This window comes from Clupea harengus, chromosome 20 (genome assembly GCF_900700415.2).
Source record: "Clupea harengus chromosome 20, Ch_v2.0.2, whole genome shotgun sequence".
Lineage (NCBI taxonomy): Eukaryota > Metazoa > Chordata > Actinopteri > Clupeiformes > Clupeidae > Clupea > Clupea harengus.
This window is the reverse complement of record NC_045171.1, coordinates 5,031,353-5,056,924: the sequence shown is the minus strand read 5'-3', so window position 1 is coordinate 5,056,924 and position 25,572 is coordinate 5,031,353. Positions and strand designations below refer to the sequence as shown.

General features: G+C 45.0%; 3 protein-coding genes across 7 annotated transcripts in view; 2 read left to right on the top strand and 1 right to left on the bottom strand.

Moving 5' to 3' along the window:
- The window catches only part of inppl1b (inositol polyphosphate phosphatase-like 1b), a 25,521-nt gene extending 13,722 nt beyond the window's left edge, over window positions 1-11,799 (top strand). The window contains exons 12-27 of one of the 2 annotated variants that reach the window (XM_031587475.2): window positions 1,076-1,272; window positions 1,843-1,960; window positions 2,409-2,505; window positions 2,859-2,997; window positions 3,271-3,370; window positions 3,498-3,586; window positions 5,271-5,352; window positions 5,810-5,896; window positions 6,858-6,971; window positions 7,131-7,219; window positions 7,344-7,431; window positions 7,542-7,697; window positions 8,003-8,084; window positions 8,390-9,209; window positions 9,884-9,999; window positions 10,478-11,799. In XM_031587475.2, coding sequence (XP_031443335.1) covers window positions 1,076-1,272; window positions 1,843-1,960; window positions 2,409-2,505; window positions 2,859-2,997; window positions 3,271-3,370; window positions 3,498-3,586; window positions 5,271-5,352; window positions 5,810-5,896; window positions 6,858-6,971; window positions 7,131-7,219; window positions 7,344-7,431; window positions 7,542-7,697; window positions 8,003-8,084; window positions 8,390-9,209; window positions 9,884-9,999; window positions 10,478-10,571 — 2,468 coding nt within the window. In that variant the 3' untranslated portion in view covers window positions 10,572-11,799. Of the gene's footprint in view, window positions 1-1,075; window positions 1,273-1,842; window positions 1,961-2,408; window positions 2,506-2,858; window positions 2,998-3,270; window positions 3,371-3,497; window positions 3,587-5,270; window positions 5,353-5,809; window positions 5,897-6,857; window positions 6,972-7,130; window positions 7,220-7,343; window positions 7,432-7,541; window positions 7,698-8,002; window positions 8,085-8,389; window positions 9,210-9,883; window positions 10,000-10,328; window positions 10,452-10,477 lie in introns of those variants that run through there. The other variant, XM_031587476.2, reaches the window with a different exon arrangement.
- The window catches only part of arr3b (arrestin 3b, retinal (X-arrestin)), a 43,492-nt gene extending 26,204 nt beyond the window's left edge, over window positions 1-17,288 (bottom strand). For all 3 annotated transcript variants that reach the window (XM_031587483.1, XM_031587485.1, XM_031587486.1), the window contains exon 1: window positions 17,258-17,288. In XM_031587483.1, coding sequence (XP_031443343.1) covers window positions 17,258-17,273 — 16 coding nt within the window. In that variant the 5' untranslated portion in view covers window positions 17,274-17,288. The remainder of the gene's footprint in view (window positions 1-17,257) is intronic.
- On the top strand, window positions 14,568-19,275 carry p2ry4 (pyrimidinergic receptor P2Y4). Of its 2 annotated transcripts, none has more exons than XM_012840154.2 (2): window positions 14,568-16,386; window positions 16,902-19,275. In XM_012840154.2, exon 2 carries the CDS (start codon window positions 16,902-16,904, stop codon window positions 17,976-17,978), a length of 1,077 nt encoding a protein of 358 aa, XP_012695608.2. In that variant the 5' UTR covers window positions 14,568-16,386; the 3' UTR covers window positions 17,979-19,275. The 2 variants fall into 2 exon arrangements, with proteins under 2 accessions (XP_012695608.2, XP_031443347.1); XM_031587487.2 differs by having other exon boundaries at window positions 14,569-16,386; window positions 16,899-19,275.
- Window positions 19,276-25,572: the final 6,297 nt, after the last annotated feature.

The following is a 25,572-nucleotide window of genomic DNA, read 5'->3' as shown; positions in this document are numbered from 1 at the left end:
CGAAACAAGGATACCGATACTACCACCAAGACCTGAGGAAACACCAGGGTTTAAATCCACGGGACTAAATGGGAAAACAACTAACAGGTGGCCAGGGAACAATAAGACACGCCAGGCATTAATGAAAGGGCGTAAACAAAGGCACACGGGACAACGAAAGCACATGGAACACAGGAAGTAAACCAAGAAGCATATGGCCAACCATGCTAGCAAACACAAGGAACATAAACACACGTCAGGACAAAACAGAGGGAACACATCAACCAGGATCAGATCCTGGCCAAGATCATGACAGACTGCATTCAACTTGGCTACTAGCCAATGGGTGCTTGGGGCACAAGTGATGCATCTTCAATTTTCACATTATTTATTCACCTGTGTTCTTTGAGAATCTTTATTTTATTCACCTGTGTTCTTTGAGAATCATTATTTATTCATCTGTGTTCTTTGAGAATCATTATTTATTCACCTGTGTTCTTCTGTACCATGTGTCCCACATTAGATTTAAATTTTTGCTAATGAAATGCTAATTTAGATTTTCACTCAGACCATCTGCCAGTTTCTGCCAGATCACATCACCTATGGCGTTGGGACTGAACAGATCCCCATACAAGTCTTTAAGCAATGGTTTCAGCAACGGATTTTGCAATGGATTAATACAAAATTGCAAATAGTCACAACCTTTTACTGTGTTTTTTTGTTTGTTTGTTTTCTTTTTTGGGTGCCTGTATCTGACAAAAAATCCCATTGAAATGTGGCAAGTTGACCACAACTTGGTATACCAAGTACGTATACCAAGTACGTATCTGTCCCCATCAGCAAAAGTATAGGTATACAGCATTTTTTGAACCCCTAAACTTGCTCTATAATTTAGGCAAAAACTGTAAATGTGGACCGCTCTATAAAAGTGTCTGCAACTTAATAAATAAATTCCCTCTAATGGCTCTAATACTTGTGATTTCTCCATCATATTAAACATGTGAGGTAGGGGAGTTTTTAAAGACATGGAATAGCCCTTAAGCTTGTCCCCAGGTGAGCAGGAAGTGACACCATGATTACCTGTCCTCCTCTGCAGGAGGCTCCCCTCCTCCACGCAGCCAGCAGTCCTGGCTCACGTGCGGTGGCCTCGGGCGAACCCCCGATGAGTCCACTGCATGCTTGCCTCACGACGTGTATGCGGTGGGCACGCAGGAGAACCCGCAGGGGGAGAGGGAGTGGGCCGAGCACGTGCGCACCTCCCTCAGGAGTGCCACCAGCGTTGAGTATAGACAGGTATCAATTCACCTTTCACCTGTGCTCTTGTTTATCAACTCTCTCTCGCTCTCTCTCTCTCTCTCTCTCTCTCTCTCTCTCACAATCTCTCTCTCTCTCTCTCTCCCTCTCTCTCCCCCTCCCTCTCCCTCTCTCTCCCTCCCTCTCCCTCTCTCTCCCCCTCTCTCTCTCTCTCCCTCCCTCCCTCTCTCTCTCTCTCTATCTCTCTCTCTCTCTCTCTCTCTCCCTCCCTCTCCCCCCTCTCTTCCATTCCCTCATCTGATCTTTAGCATCCTTCTTTCTGTTTTGCTAGCCCGCCCACACTCACAGCTTTAAAGGTTTGCTCACATGCTCCTCATATTTGCAGTGTAAGATGTTCTTGTCATTATGTCACAGGTCCTGGTTTGCTGCTGTCTTCTGTTTATCATGACCTCTTCTTTTTATAATCTTTTTAATGTTTATGATTATATGACCGGTGTATCGTGGGATTTGTTTTATGATAGTCAGTTGGTTATACAAGAACTGTGAACTTAACTGTGAACTGTGGTTTATGACAGTTAGCCTTGTGCAATGTGTGTGAATGTCCTACAGGTGGCAGTACAGTCCCTGTGGAACATCCGCCTGGCTGTGTTTGTGAGACCGGAGCATGAGAACCGTATCAGTCAAGTGAATTCAGCAAGTGTTAAGACGGGCCTTGGGAATGCATTGGGTATTGCTCACGTACACATGCAAACATATGTACAACCAGATACAAAATAGCCACAACTCCACACATAGAAACATACCTTAAGTCCTCTCTCTCTCACTCACACACACACACAAACACACACACTCACACAGGAACTTACACAGGCACACACACACGCATACCCACAAACAAACACACACACACACACACACACACACAGGAGCTCACATAGGAGCTGGCACACAGGCACACACACACACACACACACACAGGAACTTGCATAGGCACACACACACACACACACACACACACACACAGGAACTTACATAGGCACACACACACACATGCACGCACACACTTAATGAACACACAAAGACACACATTCATCATGCACCCTTAAGCCCATATCTGACTAGCTTGATAGTTGTGTTATTGTAAGGGCCTCTTTCCCCATCTCCATGTATTGCAGGAAGCAAAGGGGCGGTTGGAATCTCTTTCCTCTTCAACGGAACCTCCTTTGGCTTTGTAAACTGCCATCTAACCTCAGGCAGTGAGAAGGCCCTCAGGTGCGCAGACTCATAGCCAGCTCTCATATATCTGATCTGGCCAGATACACGGATTTTCCTGAACATATATCACATAATCACTGATTCCATATAACACAAAAAAAAACAAACAAGAACAATGAATTGACTTGTATCTAAGTATCATTGTCATCATTTGAACTTTGACAGTTCATTGATTGGTTTGATAGAAAATAATCTGCTTTTTTTTTTTAGATACAAACTCAAGAGCAAGGTTACGCTTTACTCTATAGGAAATACATAGAAAGCCTGCTCTGTCTGTGAATGTGTGTGTCTACTTGCCACTTTACATCTTGGAGTATTTGCTTCATCTCTTTTTAATCCAATCTCTTTAGGAGGAACCAGAACTGTCTGGATGTCCTGAGGCTGTTGTCTCTGGGTGACCGGCAGCTCAGTGCCTTCGACATCAGTCTGCGCTTCGCTCACCTCTTCTGGTGCGGGGACCTGAACTACAGGCTAGACCTAGACGTGCAGGTTACATGCCTTACTCTTCCTCGACCACATCACTTTCTCTTTCTAGAACCTCCACAAAAAGGTCTTCCTTCATTTAAGATTCGTGATTTGGTTTATTTTTCATCTTCTCAAGAAGGCAATAAGTGTGTTCCCATAGACAAACATCTCCATAAATCTGTTTTTAATGTGAGAACATGTTTTGTTGACCGTCTACAGTGGGACTGTTTATCCAAAGGCAACTGAATAAAAGGATTGCGTAAACAGACAGATAAAAGGTCCTTGCTCTTCCCATAGGATATCCTGAAGCACGTGTCCAAGAGAGAGTTCGACGAGCTCATGTGTGCTGACCAGCTGACACGGGAGCGTCACAAGAGGAAGGCCTTCTTCAACTTCAGTGAGAATTCATCCCCATCCACTCATCCTTAATCAAATGAGATACTGAAAGTGTCAAGGAGTCTTGCATGTGTTGGTGCGATTAATGCGTTTCTGTTTTACCCTTTCTTGCCCCTTCGTCTGTTAAGAGGAAGAGAAGATCACGTTTCCCCCGACCTACCGCTATGAGCGCGGCTCCAGGGACTGCTACTTGTGGCAGAAGTACAAGACCAGTGGGGTAAGATGACCAGTGGGGTAAGATGACCAGTGGGGTAAAATGATCAGTGGGGTAAGATGACCAGTGGGGTAAGATGACCAGTGGGGTAAGATGATCAGATGACCAGTGGGGTAAGATGTACTGGTCTGTCCTCTCGCTGTCTCCACTGTCTCCTGCTACAGGACTAAGCACACCACACAAAGGGCCAAAGCCGGTGGTATTCACTTTACCACCTGGGGCAAGTCAGGAATTTATGTCTCCACTTAAGTATTTTATATCTGAAATATAACAAATGTAGAGGACACTTATGAAGGTTGAGGGTTTAGGATGAACACAATGTAGTAGCGTTCTTCAATATGGGCACACATATTGTAGTACCAGTCAGATTTACATTCGTTTTACTCTGACCTCTCAGTTGTAGTTGAGCGTGTGTTGCTGTCATGCTTGTGGCATCTGGAGCAGATGGTGGTATTGAGGGGTTTTCGCTGTGGCCTTCCTCCCTGTTGTAAACTTAGTTCCATCCCTCCAGCTATTTTCAGACGTAACCCAGTCCGGCGCTGTCAGCCTGGCGGGGGGCAGGTCAGGGGGGTCAGCTGTCACTACTGCCAAAAAAAGGGCTGAAAAAAAAAGCCCTGATTTACCGAAATCCACTACAGTCTGTGTAACCTGTTTTAGTTATACACAGGGAAAGATGTTAAATTCCTTGTGCTATTGGTTGGGGACTTCCCACAGCGGCCAATCCTGCAACTGCCCAACCCTAGATCCTGTGCAGAAAGATACAACAACAACAACGCACAACATGCTCTGTCTGTAGCCCACAACTGCTAAACACAACAACATGAATCATAGAACCTGAGCAGCAGGATACAACAACAACAACAACAACAACAACAACAACAAAGCTGCCTTCGTGAGCACTTCACTGGGGTTTTCAAGCTGGCACCTTCATCAATGTTTAGTTGAATTAGGCCCACAACACCTCTAGAAGGCTCAATAGTGGAGTCTGGTATCCCATAGCCATCCCCCTCCATACTCATGATGGGTTAGATTACATGCCACTACCAGAGACAACAACAGATACACCTCAGGAAACACCTCAATAAGATTTCTCATATGTCAGTGATTGTTCAGGATAATTCATGACCCCAAGTAGTCTGTGAGCGCCTCAGCCACAACCACTGGCTCGCTTTTTCAGCAGCCTCAGACGACTCCTTTAAAGCTCTTTTGAGTGACCGTCCTTGAAAACCAAAATCCAGTTGAAGCGATATGGTTGATTTAGCTTCAACGCCTTTAGCACCTATCTCCACTGGCCTCGAGTGTGCTTGCCAACCTCATTGCCTTGCTTCCCCTACCATTTCCGCATCCTTCAGCTGTGGCTACTGATGTAGCTTACGACCACCGGTATGACTGTGTATGAATGACTACTGGACTCTGTAAAGCGACTTCGGGTATTTAGAGAAGCGCTATTTAAGATTGAATGATTGATTGATTGATTGATTTAGCTTCTTCCTTTCAAATGCTTCATCCGATTGCATCTTCAAAGGGAATTGTATACTCAATGTGAATGGCTTCATGGCTGTCTGTATTTTCTGGAAAAATCTTAGGTTTTTGTAATGTCATTACTGGCCAATTAGATCGGTTTAAAGTTGTTCATCTCATTGCACACACACACACAGTCATTCATTTTGAAGTTGTGTTTGTGCAGGTGCGTATTAATGTGCCGTCTTGGTGTGACCGAGTTCTGTGGAAGTCCTACCCTGAGACACACATCATGTGTACCTCATATGGTGAGTTCAGCTGTTCGCTCCAACCAACGGCCTTGCGTAAAACCCAAGTGCACGTTGGACATGTCCGCCTTCCAGCAAATCAAAAACAGAGCACAGCTATTTCCTGCAGCATTCCTTCAGGACAGATCTGCGGTCTCGTGTTATGTGGCTGGACAAAAAAAGGTTTTCTTATGAAGCGGCCCCCACCTCCTACGTCCTGGTCTGTGGTCAAGAGACATAGTCATATCCTGTCTGGCTCACTCCCTGTTCAACTTTGTCCCATGAACCTAAATATCTGGCTAGATTCACCACCAGAGCCGTGAAAAGTCATTATTGTTCAGTCGTAAAAATGTTGTGTATTTATTTTACAAGTAGCTTTTGCATTTGACTGCGCACCTAATACCCTCAACCGATTGTAAGTGTAACAGATGTAATAGCCCTTGGTGGTTACTATGGTTTCATGAGTCATTTGTTTCAGGGTGCACAGATGACATCTTCTCCAGTGACCACTCTCCTGTTTTTGCCACATTCCAAGTGGGGCTGACATCACCCTTCTACAGAACAGGTATGGACCTGTGAGGGCCGACCACTGATGGTTTTGATTTAAAAAAAAAAAAGGGGTCGTACACACTCAGAGAGTCACAGAGTAATTTGAAACTGTATGTTTCTAAAATGTCAAGTAAAAGGGAAATCGGCCATCAAATGTATGGCGTATTTCTGGTATATTTTATTTGCTGATCAGTGTCAAAACTGTTCTGCTATAATAAAAATCAGACAACTTGCTTGTTTCTTGCTTTAGATAGATTGGTTTCCCTCTTCTACGATGCGCTACTTCTTCATTCTTGTTTCACTTTATACACTCATTTGACCTTTCATCAAAACAACATGGTCTCACAATTGGCGCCAATACTCAATCATATGGTCACACATGACTGTACAAGTGCACAAATTGTGATGCTCACCATTATTCACTTGCCATGGAGTTGTTCATTTGCCATTGGTTACTATTAATATAGGAACTAATATAATAATAATAATATGTATATTAATATAATAGCACATCTAAAGCTCATTGAGACATAATATGCATTCAATGACAGTATTTGCAAACTATTTATATACTGTCTGAAAATGTCACTTACAGTATTTAGAACGAGTACCGATTATCTGATCTTATACAGGCTGCCCAGTGAAAATACAGTTTTAACTACAGTTACTGATGAGAACTGATGAGAACTGATAAGAACTGATGCGAATGTTGAGCTGTTTAAAACTGTAGGCACTGTATGAGGAGGATGATGATGGTTAGGACAGTAACTGTCTCTGTGTTGTACTGACTGTAGCCTGAGAGTGGACCCCTCCTGCTAAAGTGTCCAGTTACCTATTCTAATATGTGTTCTGTAGCTACTGCCCCACGACATGCTAATATTTAGTAAATGTTAAGTATTTAAGTCAGAATCTTTAGAGTTCAGAGTTGTGCTGCCTTCCTCATATGCTGCTGTGCGCCCTGTGTTTGGGTTTCACAGAGTCAAATGCCAGTCTAGAAAAGGCCTGGATTGAGATGGAGAGTGTGGAGGCCATAGTGAAGACTGCCAGTAAAGCAAAGTTCTTCATCGAGTTTCATTCCCTGTGCTTGGGAGGTACTTTCACTTCATTGTCTTTGTGTCTTTTGACGCCCTGAACATCCATGTTGTTAGACAGGAATCCTCTTTCCATATAGTTCTACTGAAGACGTATGTGCCATGTTGGTTGTTAGTCACCCTGACCGTCTTCTCCTTTTTTTTTTCACTCCTTTGCAGAAGTCCGACGCTCAAGTGAGAATGACTCACAGAGCTGCGAGGTCCCAGGGTTCCTCAAACTGGGCTGGTTGTCAAAGCAGCTCCCCAAGGTTGAGCCACTGCAATTTTTGGGATTGACTACGACATGTGAAAGTGTATCCATGTGCAGTGACCAACAAGTCATCTCTTAGTTACGTGTATTTCCTTCTCTCTTTCTCTTTTCTGCTCTTTAAGCTTCAACCCATTGTCTCAGATATGGAATATCTTCGGGACCAGCACCTACTTCTGTCAATCAAGTCGTGTGATGGTTTTGAGTCGTATGGTGGGTTTTAAAATAGCTTGCTCACACCTTTCTGTAACATTCACTGTGCTAAGTAGCATGACAGATAAGCCTCTCTCTGACAATGCCTCCGTGGGCACGTCCCCCTCTAGGCGAGTGCTGTGTAGCCCTGCGCCCCCTCATTGGCAGTATGGCGGAGCCCTTCGAGACCTTCCTGACACATCGGGGCGAGGAGACCGGGTCCATTCGAGGACGGGTGCGGGTCCATGTGCCCGTAGACCGGCGCCAGGCCAGAGAACGCATATATGGTGGGGTGCTCACTTTCACCCGTCTCCTCCACACTTCCTCTATCCTTTCCTCTCACGTGGCATGTGCATCTTCCTTTTTTTTTTGGTTCCTCTCTCTATCTCTGGCTCCCCTTTCACCCTCTCCGCCTTTGGGGCTTCTGGTTTTGGATTGCCTTGTCTTTGGCGGATGCTCCCCCGCCACACACAAGACGTTCCCACCGCTCTTTACACACAAACTTCTGTTTGCCTTCCAACCCCACAACCACAGAAGTCATAGTACATGTATGACCTGAGTGACCTCTGTGTCTCTTCCCTGTTGTCCTTAGAGTGGTTCTGCTTCGAAAAAGATGAGAAGGGTCTCGTGAGGGGCCGCCTGTCACCTCAACCAGCTCGTGGACCCCAGCCCCGGTGAGACCACTTCTATGCCTCCCCAAAACTGATGGACTGGTCAATCAATTTCAATCAATCAATGAATCAATGTATTTATTTGATCAAGAAGGGCCAGTGTACATTCATGAACATTAAAATGTAAATGCACCCAATTATAGCCAAAAGGCTAGTTTCCATTGGCAGTCCCCCTGGTGAAGCTAATGCTTCTCAGATGTTATGTTTGGTTTTTGTGAGTAAGGTTGAGAGCAAAACCAATTGGGGGAGATACCATGACATCTGCATCAGGTTAACCTTTGACCTTCTGTATCTCCTTTCCATCTCAGATCCTCAGCACCTCCTCGGTTTCCGGCACCAAACAGCTACACCAACCCAGCCTACGTCATGTTCGAGGGAGTCCCAGTCCTGCGGCGAAAAGAGGAGGAAGCTCACCCCCGGAAGGACCCTCCGATGGTATGGTCACGGGACTCAGTGGTACAGCTCCCCAGGGTGACTGGGGGCCACGTTCCGGAGAGGAAGGCCCCCCGTCGGTCGGACTTCACTGAAATTGAGATCCCTGGTTGCCTTCCCCCTTACATGCCTCCCGGTGACCGCCCTTCTCAACCCTCACCGCAACACGGTACATCTTACCAGCTGTTCCCAACCAAACAGCCACCTCCCTCCCTGCCCAGTTCAAGCAGTATACACCCATCCAAAGACTACCACTTGCAGTCACGAGTCATTAAGGCAAGTGTGGCTCCAGAAACAGTCATTTCAGTGAAGAACCTGAGCAACATGTACATAAATCATTCTGCCATCACCAGGGAGACACAGAGACCCCAGAAAGAGCCAGTCAGAAAAGAGCGTCCCAGGTTGCACCTGGAGCAAACCAGCACGGGGCGCAATGGGCCCCCCCTCTACCCCTACATGTCAGCTAGGGCACCCCGTTGTGAGGCTTCGGCCCCCTGGGTCGTGGAGCAACCTCCCGCGCCCTCCGGAGACAACTCCCTCACAGCCCTGCAGATCGCCAAGTCCCTGAGTGAGGTGGACTTCCAGCCAGCGGAGAGCAAAAGCAAGTACCGGCCTACCCTCAGGCCCAAGCAGCACAGGAACCATGGGCACCACCCAGCACTGGCCAGTGAGGGCAGTTACTGCTGGGAGAAAGAGGCAAGTCCTCTACTACTTGATACCGTTAGATTTCAGAATGTTGAAGTGAATTGTGGATTCAACAAAAAACATACTCCAGCCATGTTTATGTAGGTCAGAGGAAGTTTTGTTTTATTTATTTACTCATTCATTTACGTTGTTTATTTATTTGAGGGGATGAAGGGTTGTTAGTTCCACATGCACCAAATATGCCTGTTTTTTCTTAGTCTTGGTCCATGTTTAGGGAAAACAGCACTCCTCCTCTATCAAACTGGCTATATCCAAAGGATGAGGTGACATCGGAAAGATTAGGTGTACACTATTTAAAGAGATGAGGCACTTGGTGATTCATTTAAAAAATATTTTTTTTTGATGGTTGAAACCAATGTGTCAAAAGCTGACAATGTCATTTTGGAGAAACAAAACTCATGTCTTCAGTTTGTATTTTGTGTTGTTTTGCCATTTGGATCAGAAACCCAACAAAAAAGTAATAACTTTTACAGCCCAACGTCACCTAATATATTGCTGAAAAACATCAGTAAGCAAGCTAGCTAGTTTTTATCAATGGCTAATATTTTGTGGTTGGTGATTGCAAAGTAGGTTTTAAGCTAGTTAGCTTGCTAGTTAGCTTGCTAGTTTTGGACCATTATTGTTTCTTTAAATAGAGGATCAGTAGCCCTCGTTTATCCCAACAGGTTTCTGTCCTACACGGGGCTCCAGAGACTGTGCAAGACCTGTTGAGCACCCTGGGCTTGCAGCGCTACACACTGGGGCTAAGTCTTAATGGCTGGGATGACTTGGACTACTTCAGGTGAGGGGCAGGCAGGAAAATGGTCTCATACGGATAAGTAAAGTATTTTTGTTCATGTGCTATGTGTGGGTATACAGCTTACTAGGTTATACAATTTACTAGAGTACGTCATAGAACGTGTCGCGTTTGTGACGTGTCGACTCGTCAAAACGCGACACGGGATATGACGTACTCTAGTAAGTTGTATAACCTAGTAAATTGTATACCCACACTATGCTTTAAGCCTTGATGGTATTTATCGCCAACCTCTGCAACTTCTGAGTGGGAGGTTATAAAATGTAAAGCTTAGTTATTCCAAAATAAATATTGCTTTAACGACATGTTTTCAGCATTGCCCATCCCATCTGAGATGGTTGCTGCCATTTGAATATGGAACAGAATATGGAACAGAATATGGAACAGAATCATGGAACAGAATCATGGAACCAGATCAGTAGTGTTGGTGTCTGACCCCTGACCTCTGACCCTGTCTCTGCAGGGGGATCACTGAGGAGGACCTGCACGCAGCCGGCGTGTCCAACCCCTCTCATCGCCGCAGGATCCTGGAGAACCTGCCCAGGATCTGGGACTGAGCTTGGACTGAGCCCAGCAGGGTTTCACACATTCCCTCGCTTAAACATGAGTGGTTTTCTTTTCAGGTAGACACCTCAGGTTCCTGCACGTAAACCCTGTCTAGGTACATATCCTAAATGTGGCATGTACATGTAATTTATTGGTTTTTTTTTACAGAACATATATATTTTCCCAAACATTTTCATTTTCATTTCTGCTCCACTGTAACATCTGATTGTTATTTTGTACAAATCCATTCCATTTTCTTCAGTAAGTCAAGGCCTGTCTGGTTTAAGATCTTTCCAGCGAGTGTCATGCACTCATGCACAAAACTGACAGCGTTTACTGTAGATTCACATGCCACATCCCGTCTTTGCCTTTTATGACATGAGTTTGGAGCCTTTTTTAATCACCTGATTACAGTGTCAAACAGGGGAAAGCCACCACTGCCCGTGAGAACGGATTGTAAAATGTCTATGGGCCCTAACTTCTCATTATGTATATTTGCCATCTAAGCAACATCTTTACATATGGGGCTGTTCAGAGTCCTCCTGTTTGTCTCTCCATTAACATATTGTTTATACTGTCCTTTTAAAGCCAAACTACACATATCCCTATTGTTTGGGCTGTGATTCAGCATGATGGCCCATAGACACCCACACCTTGACAGGAATGAGGATTTAAATGGCTAGCTTGGCATTTGTGGTGCAATATTTGTGCCAGCACTGCAGTGAGGTTGAGTGTGGTCAAATAGACTAGCTGGCATGTACTTCAGTTTATATGGGAGGCGAATAAGCCTGTGGGGCTATTTAACTGACAACTTCTCAATTACTCAACCACAAGAATTGCCATTTTCTTGGAAACCAAAGCAGCTCCAACTCTCCGCTCCAGAGAATGAAAAAGCTTTTTGTACATATAATATTTTTTCTTTGATATATGGAGTCTGTCTCATATGAAAATTGATGTCTGAGAATAAACATGTAGACTGTAAAGTCCTATTTGCTTTGGCTTCATATAAAACAATAAAACAATCCACTTCAAGTGTATTCTTCCTTGCTTTGCAGGCACCCAAGCCCTTGACCCTTGTGCTGATATTGCCATACTATTGTAACCAAAGAAAGTCCCACCTACTTTTGACCAACTGGGCAACTATCACACCAGGCTGTGTTTAAAAAAAAAACAGAACTGCAAACATTTCCCTGTAAATCTTCACAGACAGAATTATAAAGAAGATATTAAGCTTCCCTTGCTTGGTTTCATTTCATGTCATACACTGAAATGTATTTTGGTACACTAGTATTTATTGTTACACCATGTTTTTATTGTTCTTAGCTTGACTGTTCTCTCCCTTGTACGTCGCTTTGGACCAAAGCGTCTGCTAAATGACAAAATGTAAATGTAAATGTATTTTGGTCAGAACTGCAGTCATCTGGATGTGTCCACAATGAGACGGAGGGAGCTCAGCACCTCATGAATGCAGTCTTGGCCTCTAAGCCCATGGTGAGCCGCTCGCTAATAGCACTCAGCTGCCATGTCCCACAGTAGCCACGGTGGCAAAACATGCTTATTATGGCCTCACTAATTCTCCTGAGCTGACACATCTATGCACTATGGGAGACCACAGCATGTGACAAGGCAAGGCAAGGCGTGTTTCACGCTGTCTGTGTTGGGCGTGCGGTGCGTCTGCGCTCCCTGCTGATTGTCATTTCGGCCATTTGGACATTTCCCTAACTCTTTTGACATAGAATAGAATACATAGAATAGCTTTTTAAAGTGCTTAATCACCTATTTATAGATGAGAATTGAATTGATGCACAAACATGAAAGTTGTGTGTAACATTAGTCTAAGGGTTAATACTACATTTTACAGGTAGCCTATCCTTTGATGACCCCTCAGTCGGATCACCTTTGCCGGCTAGCCTACATCTAAAATGCATGCTCTTTTATTGAATGTCACAAACATGTCTTCTTGGCATTATGTGGTTTAAAATTGTGCTAACAGAGTTTCAAATATTGCTACTATTACAGTTTTTGCGTGGTTTACCCAACCAAATGAAAAAAAAAAGTGTCGCTGCACTGAAAAAAAAAAAGGGTCAGTTTTTGTGTAATGACATCAACTCTGCCCAGGCTAATCTCAGACTAGCTATCTACTAGCTCATAATGTCTAGCATAGCCTCTATTATATATTTCATGAAATAATAAGTGGATAACTTTCTGTGGACTATGTAAAGGTAAATGGTTATTGCTGCCAAGTTCCAATAGCTGCTGCTGCTGCTGAAATGTGTTGGTTGACCATTCAGTCATGGAACAGACTCTGGAGCTTACCTTAGTGGCACTCTCTTACCCCAGTGGCACTCTCTTACCCCAGTGGCACTCTCTTACCCTAGTGGCACTCTCTTACCCCAGTGGCACTCTCTTACCCTAGTGGCACCCTAGTGGCACTCTCTTACTCTAGTGGCACTCTAGTGTTACTCTAGTGGCACTCTCTTACCCCAGTGGCACTCTCTTACCCCAGTGGCACTCTCTTACCCTAGTGGCACTCTCTTACCCTAGTGGCACTCTCTTACCCTAGTGGCACTCTCTTACCCCAGTGGCACTCTCTTACCCTAGTGGCACTCTCTTACCCTAGTGGCACTCTCTTACCCTAGTGGCACTCTCTTACCCCAGTGGCACTCTCTTACCCCAGTGGCACTCTCTTACCCTAGTGGCACTCTCTTACCCTCTCTTACCCTAGTGGCACTCTCTTACCCCAGTGGCACTCTCTTACCCCAGTGGCACTCTCTTACCCTAGTGGCACTCTCTTACCCTAGTGGCACTCTCTTACCCTCTCTTACCCTAGTGGCACTCTCTTACCCTAGTGGCACTCTCTTACCCTCTCTTACCCTAGTGGCACTCTCTTACCCCAGTGGCACTCTCTTACCCTAGTGGCACTCTCTTACCCCAGTGGCACTCTCTTACCCTAGTGGCACTCTCTTACCCTAGTGGCACTCTCTTACCCTCTCTTACCCTAGTGGCACTCTCTTACCCCAGTGGCACTCTCTTACCCTCTTACCCCAGTGGCACTCTCTTACCCCAGTGGCACCCTCCTGCAGTGAGTGTAACGCGGACTGGTCACAGAGGCCATGCTGGAGGGCATTGACTGGTCACGGAGGCCATGCCGGAGAGCATTGACTGGTCACGGAGGCCATGCCGGAGTGCCTGTTTTCAGGTCTTAACTGACCTTGTTGACGGCGTGGTTTGGTTTCCTGTAGGTCTATTAGTGTGTGAGAAACATCGGAGTGCAGTTTGGAAACTAGTGTTCTAAGTGATAAGCTCCGAATGTGTTTCGGATGGGCAGAGCATGTGAGTCATTGCTGTCCTCACATTCTTGCTTTGTGAGCTGCTGGCATGCAGCATGCCCTGAGGGCCCGCCTTTACTGTGTGTGTATGTGTGTGTGTGTGTGTGTGTGTGTGTGTGTGTGTGTGTGTGTGTGTGTGTGTGTGTGAGAGTGAGTGTGGGTGTGTGTCTGTGAGTGTGAGTTTGTGTGAGAGTGAGTGTGTCTGTGTCTGTGTGTGTGTCTGTGTGTGTGTGTGTGTCTGTGTGTGTGTGTGTGTGTGAGCCTGTGAGTGAGAGTGTGTGTGTGTGTATGTCTGTCTGTCTGTGTGTGAGCGTGTGTGTGTGTGTGTGTGTGTGTGTGTCTGTCTGTGTGTGAGCGTGTGTGTGTGTGTGTGTGTGTGTCTCTGTGTGAGCGTGTGTGTGTGTGTGTGTGTGTGTGTGTGTGTCTGTCCGTGAGCGTGTGTGTGTGTGTGTGTGTGTGTGTGTGTGTGTGTGTGTGTGTGTGTGTGTGTGTGTGTGTGTGTGTGTGTGTGTGTGTGTGTGTGTGTGTGTGTGTGTGTGTGTGTGTGTGTGTGTCTGTCTGTGTCTGTCTGTGTGTGTGTGTGTGTGTGTGTGTGTGTGTGTGTGTGTGTGTGTGTGTGTGTGTGTGTGTGTGTGTGTGTGTGTGTGTGTGTGTGTGTGTGTGTGTGTGTGTGGAGGATGGTAGGGATTGAGAGCTCATCACCACAGCAACGGAGCCTAATCTGCCTAGCTGTGTGGACCTCTGGATTCTCAGTTATGGCACATTAACCACCCAGAAAGAGGAGCGGAGGATCCCCATGGATGATTAGAGAGATGTGGTGCACACATAAAGCCCCGAAACCACAACAATAAGACGTGGGGCCATTAAAACTATTAAAAAGCTGTTAAAACGGACCCTGAAGCATGCGTGCACTTCATGCATTAGTTCTAGGCTCTCCGAGCACACATCATTCAGGATCCACACACTGCAATACTTTGAATTTGAAAGCACGCACAAACAAAAGCAAGACTGCTTTCTTTTGGGAGGCAACTGGCAAAATTTTCTTAAGCACTCATGATATAAAACAGATGACAAACAGTTTTCAAGAACTCTATTCACTGTGGGACTTCATCTTTTACATTGTGCCATTAAGACAGAAACACAAGGGGACCAAGCCGAGTAGAAATGTCTACAAATGGAACGTTTTAGTCCTAATGGATCATAAACTAGCTGATAACAATAGATCAACTCTCACTTAGTGCTGGAAAAACACCTCTTAACAGACATCCTGTTATGCTTCAGTCCACTAAGATAGAGAGAGAGATACAGATATCTGTTTGTGGGTCTTTGCCCTCGTCACTGTGTGCACACGAGGGGAATCCTCCTGTTCATTCGTCCATGCCAATGTGTCATCCATCACAGGTGTAGACGCCTTTCAGCCGATGTCTGGGTTCAATCTGAACCAGATGTGTGTTGCATGGAGTGCCTATTTATTATTATTTACAATAATAAAATCTAAATTCATGATGAAAGGAAGATTTGGCAAAAGAAAGTTACTCAAGATGCACACAATGAAGAAAATGCTGGCATTGTGTTCCAATGTCGACAACTTTAGGTGATTTCCAGAGTTTCTGTACACAAGTTCTGAATATAGTTCTGTTTTACACAACCATGTAAACTAATGGTTGAAGAATTGTAAGAATGGAAGAATATAGTGTTTTCAATCTGCTCTTCATATTTAACGGAGCCCCAGATCTATAAAACATCTATATTTTCCATAAGATCCCTGTTTGGCCTTAATGTGAGATTATAAAACCCTCACTGTACTGCTCCACATAATTTGGCCTCTTCCTCATAGTATTGATCACCTGTTGCACTCTGTGGAAACCATGTTACCAAATATTAACTTTACAACAAACACAGGGTGACTCAGCAGATGGACACTCATTAAGTGTCCTCTTGCTGACACAATGAGCATACTATGTGCTTGTTTGAGTTTGTGAGAGAAAGTGAGGGGTTTGTGGTTGAGGTCTGAGCCTGGAAGACATACAGCCCGACAGACCATGCAGACATACAGAGAGATATTTCAAAACTGGCAAACCTATACAGCATTGCCACACATCTTTTCTCAAATGGCAGACAAATTCAGGCACTTTAATCTGATACTGATACATCTCGTGAACCAAAAATGTACACAACCGAATGACATGAAATGAAACTGAAGCAGAAATGATACTACTTAAAGCGTGCAGAAAGTTTTGTCTTCTTAAAAGAAGTGTTGTCTGAGTTTGAACGGAGCAGGGGGCGGTCCACAGGAAAACGGCAAAGGACGTGAGGCGCTCATATATATCTTACAAACTCAGTCATGTGGTCATACATAACGGTGATAACTCAGATGAGTAGGTACACACGACTACATATCCTCAATGGACTGTGATTAATTTAAAGCTGGATTTTAAAAATTGTGAAAAACAGAAGCAAAGAATCGCCGTGAGTCCTCGCCAGCGCCATTAAACCGGTGAGTGTGCGATACATGCGCTTATTTCTCTATCAAACAAGTTCAAATACGTTTCTCATAGTTTATTTAATATTAGTCGTTTGAGATCATTTGCGCAATAGAAGGCAACACTTGCCGTAATTCGACGATTAATAAAATACAAGTGCTGTACCAATACACTGACTAAAGTCATTTTCATAATTCACTAATTTGTAATGAGAAATAGCAATCGTTTAATAGAACACGAGAATGTGGGACACCCGTTAATAACAATAAGGAAATAATATGGTGACTGTAATATCGTTGTAGTAACAACTCTTTCAAGAGTCTTAGGCAAAGCATGTTACATGTTACAAAACGTTTGGAGGAAATTCATGACAGCACGACTAAAAGCGCCAGAACATCTAGAAAGCTAGATGGATATTTAAATGTGAAGTGTGTGTGTGTATCGAAATATTTTGTATACTTCAAAACGTTTTCAAGGTAAAAATGTGCCTCAGTTGTACTGTTTTTTTCTTCTTCTTTTTTACCAGAAGATGAACTCCTTTGCTACGCTCACGCCAGGGAATCTCAGTGAGGTCAACAAAACCTGCCGCTTCGATGAGGAGTTTAAGTATATCCTGCTGCCCGTGTCCTATGGGCTGGTGTTTGTACTGGGACTGGCACTAAACTCCCTAGCCCTGTGGATGTTCGTGGCCAAGATGCGACCGTGGACTGCGAGCACCGTGTACATGTTCCACCTCGCCCTGTCAGACACGCTCTACGTGCTCTCGTTGCCCACACTCATCTACTACTACGCCAACCGCAGCCACTGGCCCTTCGGTGTGGCCTTGTGCAAAATGGTACGCTTTCTGTTCTACGCCAATCTCTACAGCAGCATCTTGTTCCTTACCTGTATCAGCGTCCATCGTTACCTGGGCATCTGCCACCCCATCCGCTCCCTCACTATGATAAAACCCCGCCATGCCCACCTGGTGTGTCTCTCCGTGTGGGCGGCTGTGACCCTCTGCCTGGTGCCCAAGCTCATATTCGTCACCACCACTGCACGTGACAATGACACCCTGTGCCACGACACGACGCGACCCGAGGACTTTGACTACTACGTCACCTACAGTTCAGTGGTCATGGTGCTGCTCTTCGCTATCCCCTTCCTCGTCATCATGGTGTGCTACTTCCTGATGGCCCGTACTCTGTGCCGACCCCGCAAGGGCTTGTCCTCAAATCAGCAGGGCAACTCCTCACGCACCAAGTCCATCAAACTCATAGTGGTGGTGCTGGTGGTTTTCGCCGTGTGCTTCGTCCCCTTCCACATAACCCGCACTCTCTACTATGTGTACAGATTCTTGGACGCGGACTGTGCTTTTCTCAATGTGGTCAACTTCGCCTACAAGATCACACGACCTCTCGCCAGCGTCAACAGCTGCCTTGATCCCATCCTGTACTTCCTGGCTGGCGACCTCTACCGCTCCCGGCTGCTCCGTGCATTCACCCGGCAGATCACCAACTCACGGTCCGCAGCCTACCAGCAGTCACCGTCCAACAATAACAAGAAGGACATTGCTCTGGTCTATACGAACACGGAGGCCAAAGAAAGCCCCAAGGCAGAGCGTTAGCTTTTACAAACTTTTTGCAAAACTCTGAAGGCACGCCACTGTGCCGGGAACACACAGGGCAGTGGCAGCAAGGGAGCAGCTCAGAGGTCTGGTCCTGCTTGTGGGTCTAATCAAGTGTGTTGAGACGAGTGTCAGCAGGCGTCCAGATTTCAGCCTTCAGAAGTTCTGCCCAAAAGAGAACAGCAATCGCTGCAGTTGTAAACAATACCAGGCACCAAAAATACAGACAAACCATGCAAGAGGAGAAACAGTTTTCGGGCTAACCACATCCCGTGTGTACGTCTAACCTCTTCCCAATTGTTGTCATGTCTGTTTATATCAATGAGGGGCACAGCAACAAGCATAAAAGCCAGCTAAAACCACCGTATATCTATAGGATAGCTGCTATACACAGGCTTTGAGTGCTAGCTCTGCTGCAGTTGGTTAGACTTCTTTATTTTTACTGTATGGCTGCTAGACAAAACAGCCCCTGTTGTATCTCTCTGTGGTGGATTGCAACTACTGTTGCCACAGAGGAATTCCAACACAGAGCCTGTTGTATACTGAGTCTGAAAGCTTCTGTCTGAAACACAAAGTCATTATAATCGTTTCATGCATAATGGTGCCTTGCCAAAGTCCTTTATCGGGGTATTCAGACAGTGCTAAGCATTGTGCAGTGAAAAGCTGCAAGGAGAGATGGAGCATTTGAAAGTGATCAAGCTGTTGCCAACACAAGAGGGATGATAACGTTAACGCGCTAGCAAGCAATCCTGATCGAGATTTGCAGGTTGAACGGAGTGGATCTGCATCTCATGTTACAGATTAAACCCGGCATCCAGGGAAGCGCTTGAGGAGATGTGTGTGGGTGTGTGGAGCAGCGCTGAGCCCCTGGTTGTGATGTTGCCTGTGCATCGTCATAGAAACAGGCCAGGTTCCACAAAGACTCCCCGGGGTCCCTCCCGGCCCCCTCCAGCTGTTTTTGCCATTCAGTTAGAAGAGCACACAGCTGTGTTATGCGCGGCTCTGTCTTGGCTTGGCTTAGACCGTGGAAAGGGTGGGGGCGTTTGAGGGCCTTCAAATTTCTGGTCGCTACGTTTAGTAACTAATCTTCATCAACAATAGGGATTTCCCCATATCTATTGGAAAATGAAGTCATGGTTTTTTAGAACAATAAACAATATTTTGATTGTCACCTGAATCAAGTGTATCCCAGCCCCCAGAAGTCATAGCCATCTTTCATTTTAAGCAGAATATATGTGAGCAGTATGTAAATAGGCTAATCACTTTTTTTTATAATAAACAAGGTATTCATTCCTTTGATAGTGTCAGTGTCTGATTTATTTCCCACAAGCTTGATGTCACCGAACAATTTGATTTCCACAGGGCAATGAGATCGTGTGAGTAGATGTCAATTGTAGCGTACATTTTAAATGTTATTTATGTTCAGAGGGTATGCGCAAAACCAGATGAGGATGATATGGTAATATTTGGTTTAAATAGCATAAAACAAAAGTAAATACTCATAATGGATGACACATTGATATAAGGTAAAAGGATATTATAATAATTATTGGTAATTCTTGAGAGTATCCTTAAAGAGATTGAGATAACCTGAAGTGAACTCTGACAGTAGACAAAGATGCCAAGACATATACTCTCTGAGAAAGCGGTGGGAGACACTGTGGGGCGTGTGTGGTACATAAATCAGTGGGAAGGCAATCAGAGGAAGCTGGAGAATGGACAAAAAAACAGGAGGAAATGTGCTGTCTGGAACAACATTGTTTAATCGGAGGTCTCGCTGTTTCAGTGCAGGAAATAGAACAAAGTGAATGTTCCATGGTCCGTTGGGAAATTTAATTTAATATATTTGTGATCATGTCCAATTATTCTATCCCCAAAATGGACCACCAACTTCACTGCCAGCGCAAGTGTTCAGGGAAAACAGAGTGGCTAAAATAAGGCTGCAACATAGGCTGCGTATTTCCTCCACACCCTCACCAAAGCAATAGAAGATGTGGATAAACGAATCTGATGTGACATAGTTACTTGTTCTTTATGAGATGTACTCATTACACCTTGCTTAATTTTCTATAGAGTAAGTTACACACTGCACATAACGATCAAATACTTTAGCGCCATTACATTATGCATTCTGTTGTTGTTACTCATTACCACATACACCTGCACTTTATATAATTTATGATATCATCTGTATATCGACTTAGTATTGACTTAGCCAATAAATCTGATTTTAATCCTGATTAGCGCAGCCCTATTGCTGATAATGTGGTCGTGGTCATTACAGTGAAGCATGTCCTCAGGGAGCTAATCTTTAACATATTAGCCTGCTCCTCCTTGTACAAGCTTTTGTGTTATTGTGGTATTTATTTATTTTCTTCGTATTTTTGTCGTTCCGTTGCTTTCTTTCTATTGGCTACATGCCCATACACAAGTGACCCCAATACATCTTTGAAATGACAAATAACATATTATTTGTGCTTTATAAATATTTACGAGTCTGATCAGGGAACCGGACGTTGTGGAATTAGCCCATCTGAATTTTCTACTTCTGGCTTCGTTTGACCAGTAGATGGCCCTGTTGTTTCAGGCAATGGATGGCGACTCGCAAATGTTCTGACTAAACCTGTTGCAGTCATTTCATTTGAGAAAAACGATAATGTTGTGTAGATATGTTCACGAATGTGTATATGACTGAAAGGCCTATCAAATATATATGTCTATATATATATTATTATTTTTATTTATTTTTTAATACATACGTTGATATTTCAATCTCATGCAAGCTAAATACATTAACTGTCATCTTTGGTCTGCAGATTACAACTTCGTAGAAACGTATTCTCCTGCATTTTCTCCTTCATAAAGGAACACACGTCCTTTCCAATGAGGACATTTAACAGAAATGCCATAGATTCCCTGAATGACCTACTACTGAGGCTGAGAGCAAATTGAGTTGTCTACGCCAGAACAGACACATATGCGCTCATTGCATATATTGCATTGAGGTGTAGCATCCAGAGACCTACATTTCCACATTACCTATCGTACAGTACTGAAAAAAAATCTGAATGATATTTTAAATAAATACTGATATTTACACAAGATCGAAGGTCAGTGCGAATTCTTATTCGCGAACTGGTTCCCCTCTGTACATATTTCAGAGTAAAAAGAAAGATATGCTTTTGCAGTTTAGATGGACCGTTATTTCGTACCAAAGTTTTCTTGCTATCGTCGACATCCTCACCACTCATGTCGCACCACAGACTTCCATCTTCCTTTGGTTGGATGGCGAATATTTTGTGATATAAATCACAAATAAATAAATAATTTCTCTCCATCTATTTCTTCACCTTGAAAGATCAACACAAATTCTAATTTCTCAACATTGATTTTTCCTTTCACCTGCTCTGCAATCATGTCCTTGAGAGCTGGGAAGCTTTTCACATGTCACATAAAGCACTAAAGGAGTGTGGGTTGGCAAGCAGAGGCGGAAGCAGGAGACCATGAGAAAAGTAAGACGAAACATGAGGTAAAAAGAACACTTTGGAGAATGCACTCCTTCTTTATAAATGCTTAAGATGGCTATGAAATATATGACCATTGAAATATGGTATCAGCTTGTCTTGTAGCATAAATACAGTTGTATATGCATATTGAACACATTACCTGTATATTGTTCACAAGTTCTAAAATACTTGATAAATAGTATGCAATGTTGCTCTCACGGTGATGTACATAAAGGTTAGAATCAATTCATACAATTAAGTCTTCTGTCTGTTTTAGGTATAAAAATGACAACATTTAGAAGGTATATTTTCCCCAGTGGTTAATAGCTGATGGTATTCAGCTAATTCCTCCAAGAGTATTGTGTGTGTAATAAGTCCAGTCAGATAAAACTTTTTTGCAAGTTGTGCATATGTTTTATTTTAAAACATTAAAGTTTCACAGCTAAAAAAAACATTTTCTTTTTCAGTTTTATGAAACGAACATGTTTAAGGTGATTTCTTTACGGTTTACAGAGGCAGCCAATGTTAGACCTCCATAATCGAATGCAAGGAGATTTGGTTGCTTTCATCAGCTCAGAGCAAAGGCACTTAAGATACTGGATAAATTGCATGAGTTGCAAATGCCTCAAGATTGTTTGGTGGAGGTAAGAAGTCATCATTTATAGATAAGGAAATCAACCGCCCTGCATACGGGAGGTCACTCATTGAGGGCAGCAAGCTCAGAGGCTGCCTGGTTATCTACCCTAAGCCAAAGATGGCGCTGGGAGGTCTGTAGCAGGTTCAGTGTCTAACCAAAGGAACATGTGGAGTGACTTCCTGCGCCCACACTGACAAAAGCAGCTCTGTGTGTCTAGGCACTCTGTGTAATATATTTGCCTACATGTCTGTTGACTCTGCTAATTTGGCCTTTTTTGCAGCTGTTTGTCATATTCGGCATATTGTCATATTAAATGACTGATTTCAAGGACGTGCGGATTAGACTCTAATCTGAGTGCATGAAAGCGGAGTGGAGGAGTGTCACAAAGAGGAGAGAAGTTCATTATCCCCCTGAAAAGGAATCCATTGGCTTTCATGGTCGCCATGGGAACGGGCCCTTTCTTCGGCCATCAGACCAGTGATAAGGTACTTCAGCACACCTCACACAATTATGGCCTGGCAGAAAAGGGAAATATTGCTTTTCCGATGCTAATAAATGTTAGATATTGATTGACGTGAAGATTCAGAGGGCTGCTGCCTCAATGTTTCACCTGCTTCTACTCCGCAGCTCAACACGGAGAGAGAGAGAGAGAGAGAGAGAGAGAGAGAGAGGCAGAAAGAGAAGACAGAAAAGAGATGTATGTTTAGGTCTCCTGAGCTGCACTGAAAGATTTATGGTTTTAAGTGACAACAAATTCTAAGTCATTGTAGGGGACATTTCTGGGAATAAACATTAAAGATTCAGTTTGAGGGTTTAACCCTGTTACGGACGTCTTAAAATAATGTCACAGTCTATTGTAAAGGTTGGTCCCTGGCGATGAAAGCCTTCAGCCTTCTCGGTGGCCTTCTGTGACCTCCCTCTAACAATGGCATGTTTGCTCCTGGGGCAAACAGCAAGGTCAGGCCAGGCACAAGGCCAGGCCACGGGCGTCGGGTGACACTGAACCTGGGCGGCAGGCAGTGCAGGCGGTGCAGCAGGGCAGCGGGAGGAGGATTACCACAGCAAGGATCGTCTGGGGCCACGCACCGCCAGCAAATTGTTTTAACCCCTGCCAGCGCCGCAGCGTGAGCCCCTGTGCTTATCTGGGTCCCTGCAGCCTCTCATTAATATTCCAGACATATGGCAGCGCTTTCTGTATCATTGTCTAATAATGGGAGGGATAATCGCTCATTCAATTATCAGACCTTCAACGGTAGACCACCACCACCCCCCACCGCTGGCGCTGCCACCTCCGCCACCCAGCCATCGCGCCAGCAGCAGCCCACCCTCGCTTCTCAGCCCTCGTTCCAGCCAAGGCCGAGGTGGAGCAGTGAGAAGGTGAGAGCGATAGGGGGGGATTACACCATATTAGCAACTTTAATAAGCCATGCAAACAGGGGCAATGGGGGGGGGGGGGGGGGGGGGGGGGGCACAGGAGTAGTGGTCGGACATAGTTTGAGACTCAGGATGGTTTGTATGGTAAAGGCAGAGCTTTTGCGGATCACATAAATACATTTTGGATGTTCAGTTTCACAGCTGCCTGTATGGTTGTTGCCACACGCTGCACAATCCTTTAATCAAAGTGTATCTTCTCCGTGTACTCTCTAAGACTGGGGGATGCGGGCTTATTAGCAGAAGTCCACTCAAGTTTGACCCGTGGCCAGGGGGACACTGACGTTAGTCCTGGCGTGGACTCTGTCCGTGAATGGCTTTGTGAAACAAGACCTTTCATGGTCAGCTTGACCCTGACCCTGACCCTGTGTAAGCCAAAGGCTACAAGGGCGATCAAGAGTCTCTTTCACTGATGCTGATCCCAGCCTTGGGGCCTAACAGCCCTGTGCTGTCCGCCATTCTCTCTCCACGGGGAGGACCAGTCAAGTGCTGGAGGTCAGTGCTGGTATAGACGGACACTAAAGTAGCCACATGCCTTTAGCCACCCACACGTACACAGCAGGTAGACTGCTATGGTGATTGTGATGAGTTAATGGGAAAACTTTCTGCTCATACAGGGGGAGTTGGGGAATGATGTGTGTTTGTGTGTGTGTGTGTGTGTGTGTGTGTGTGTGTGTTTGTGTGTGTTTGTTTGAAGGAGGCGAGAGAGAGGGATGGGTGCTGGGTGGTGAGGTGGGGGGGGGGGGGGGTTGCTGAGGTTGCTCAGGAAAGATAGTAGGTGAAATGTTAACAAAATTATACAAAATCCCAGTGCTTGATAAATTTCTACATCTTAAAAAAAAAAAAAAAAAAAACACCAGCAGAGAAGTGGCCGTGGAGGCGCGGGGAGCCTTTTGTCAGGGTCCCATTTTCTCTCGGGGAGGCGAGCGCTCGCAGGGTCAGCGAAGTTACCGAAGTAATTAAAGCGCAATGATTCACCGCCTACTGCTGAGAAGAGAAAGCAAGCTGCCATTCTGAGCGGGAAAAAATAAATTACAATTTTAATAATGGAGTGCTGGCTGGGTGGCTGGGGTGTGCTGAGGAGTGCATGGGTGTCTGGAGGCTTGCTTGGTTGGGTGGGGGATGTGTGTGTGTGTGTGTGAGAGAGGGAGGGAGAGTGTGTGTGTTTGGGGGGGGGGGGGGGGGGGTTGGTTGAATCCAAGGGTTGCTGGCTGCCTACTTATCAATAGTTGCATTTTTTTAATGAAACCACATCGGTGGTACATTGCAGAAGCACAAGTGGCCTTAAAAAAGGAGCCCCTCTCTCTCTCACACACACACACACAAACACTCTCTCTCTCAAACACACACACACACACACACACACAAACACTCTCTCTCACACACACACACACACACACACACACACACACACACACACACACACACACACACACACACTCTCTCACACACACACACACACACACTCTCTCTCTCACACACACACACACACACACACACACACTCTCTCTCCCTCTCTGGAACATTAACATACTGATTTCATGCGCGTGGCAAAGGGCCTGTGCCAATATCAGAGAGGACTCAGCACTCCTATTGTCTGCTGGGACTCTGCTCCCCTCTGATATGAAAATTCAATTATATTCTAACTAGATCTCAGCGTGGGTTTTGACAGTCGACGGGAGCGTCTTGCCTGCTGCATCAGTGCGGCGGGACCACAGGCTTCTGATAGCGCCAGAGCCACCTTTCAACCATTGACATGTTTTTTTTGGGGGGGGACAAGATTACCTAAATATGTCGCATTTAAGGAGGAGAAAGTTAATCTAATGCATTGCCATTATCTGTCGCAGGTAATTCCAACACCACCTCTCAAACAGTGTGTTAGCACTCAGCAGAGAGCCCCCCCCCCCCCCCCCCCCCCCCCCCCCCCCCCCCCCAGCACACACACATAAACATACACACACACACAAGCTTGTATACCCACTCTCATATTTTGACTTTGCAAATCAGATTCACTGTTGTC

Bases quoted from the DNA above. Each gene is read 5' to 3' on its own strand.
- p2ry4 (XM_012840154.2), top strand. From the start codon at position 16,902: ATGAACTCCTTTGCTACGCTCACGCCAGGGAATCTCAGTGAGGTCAAC.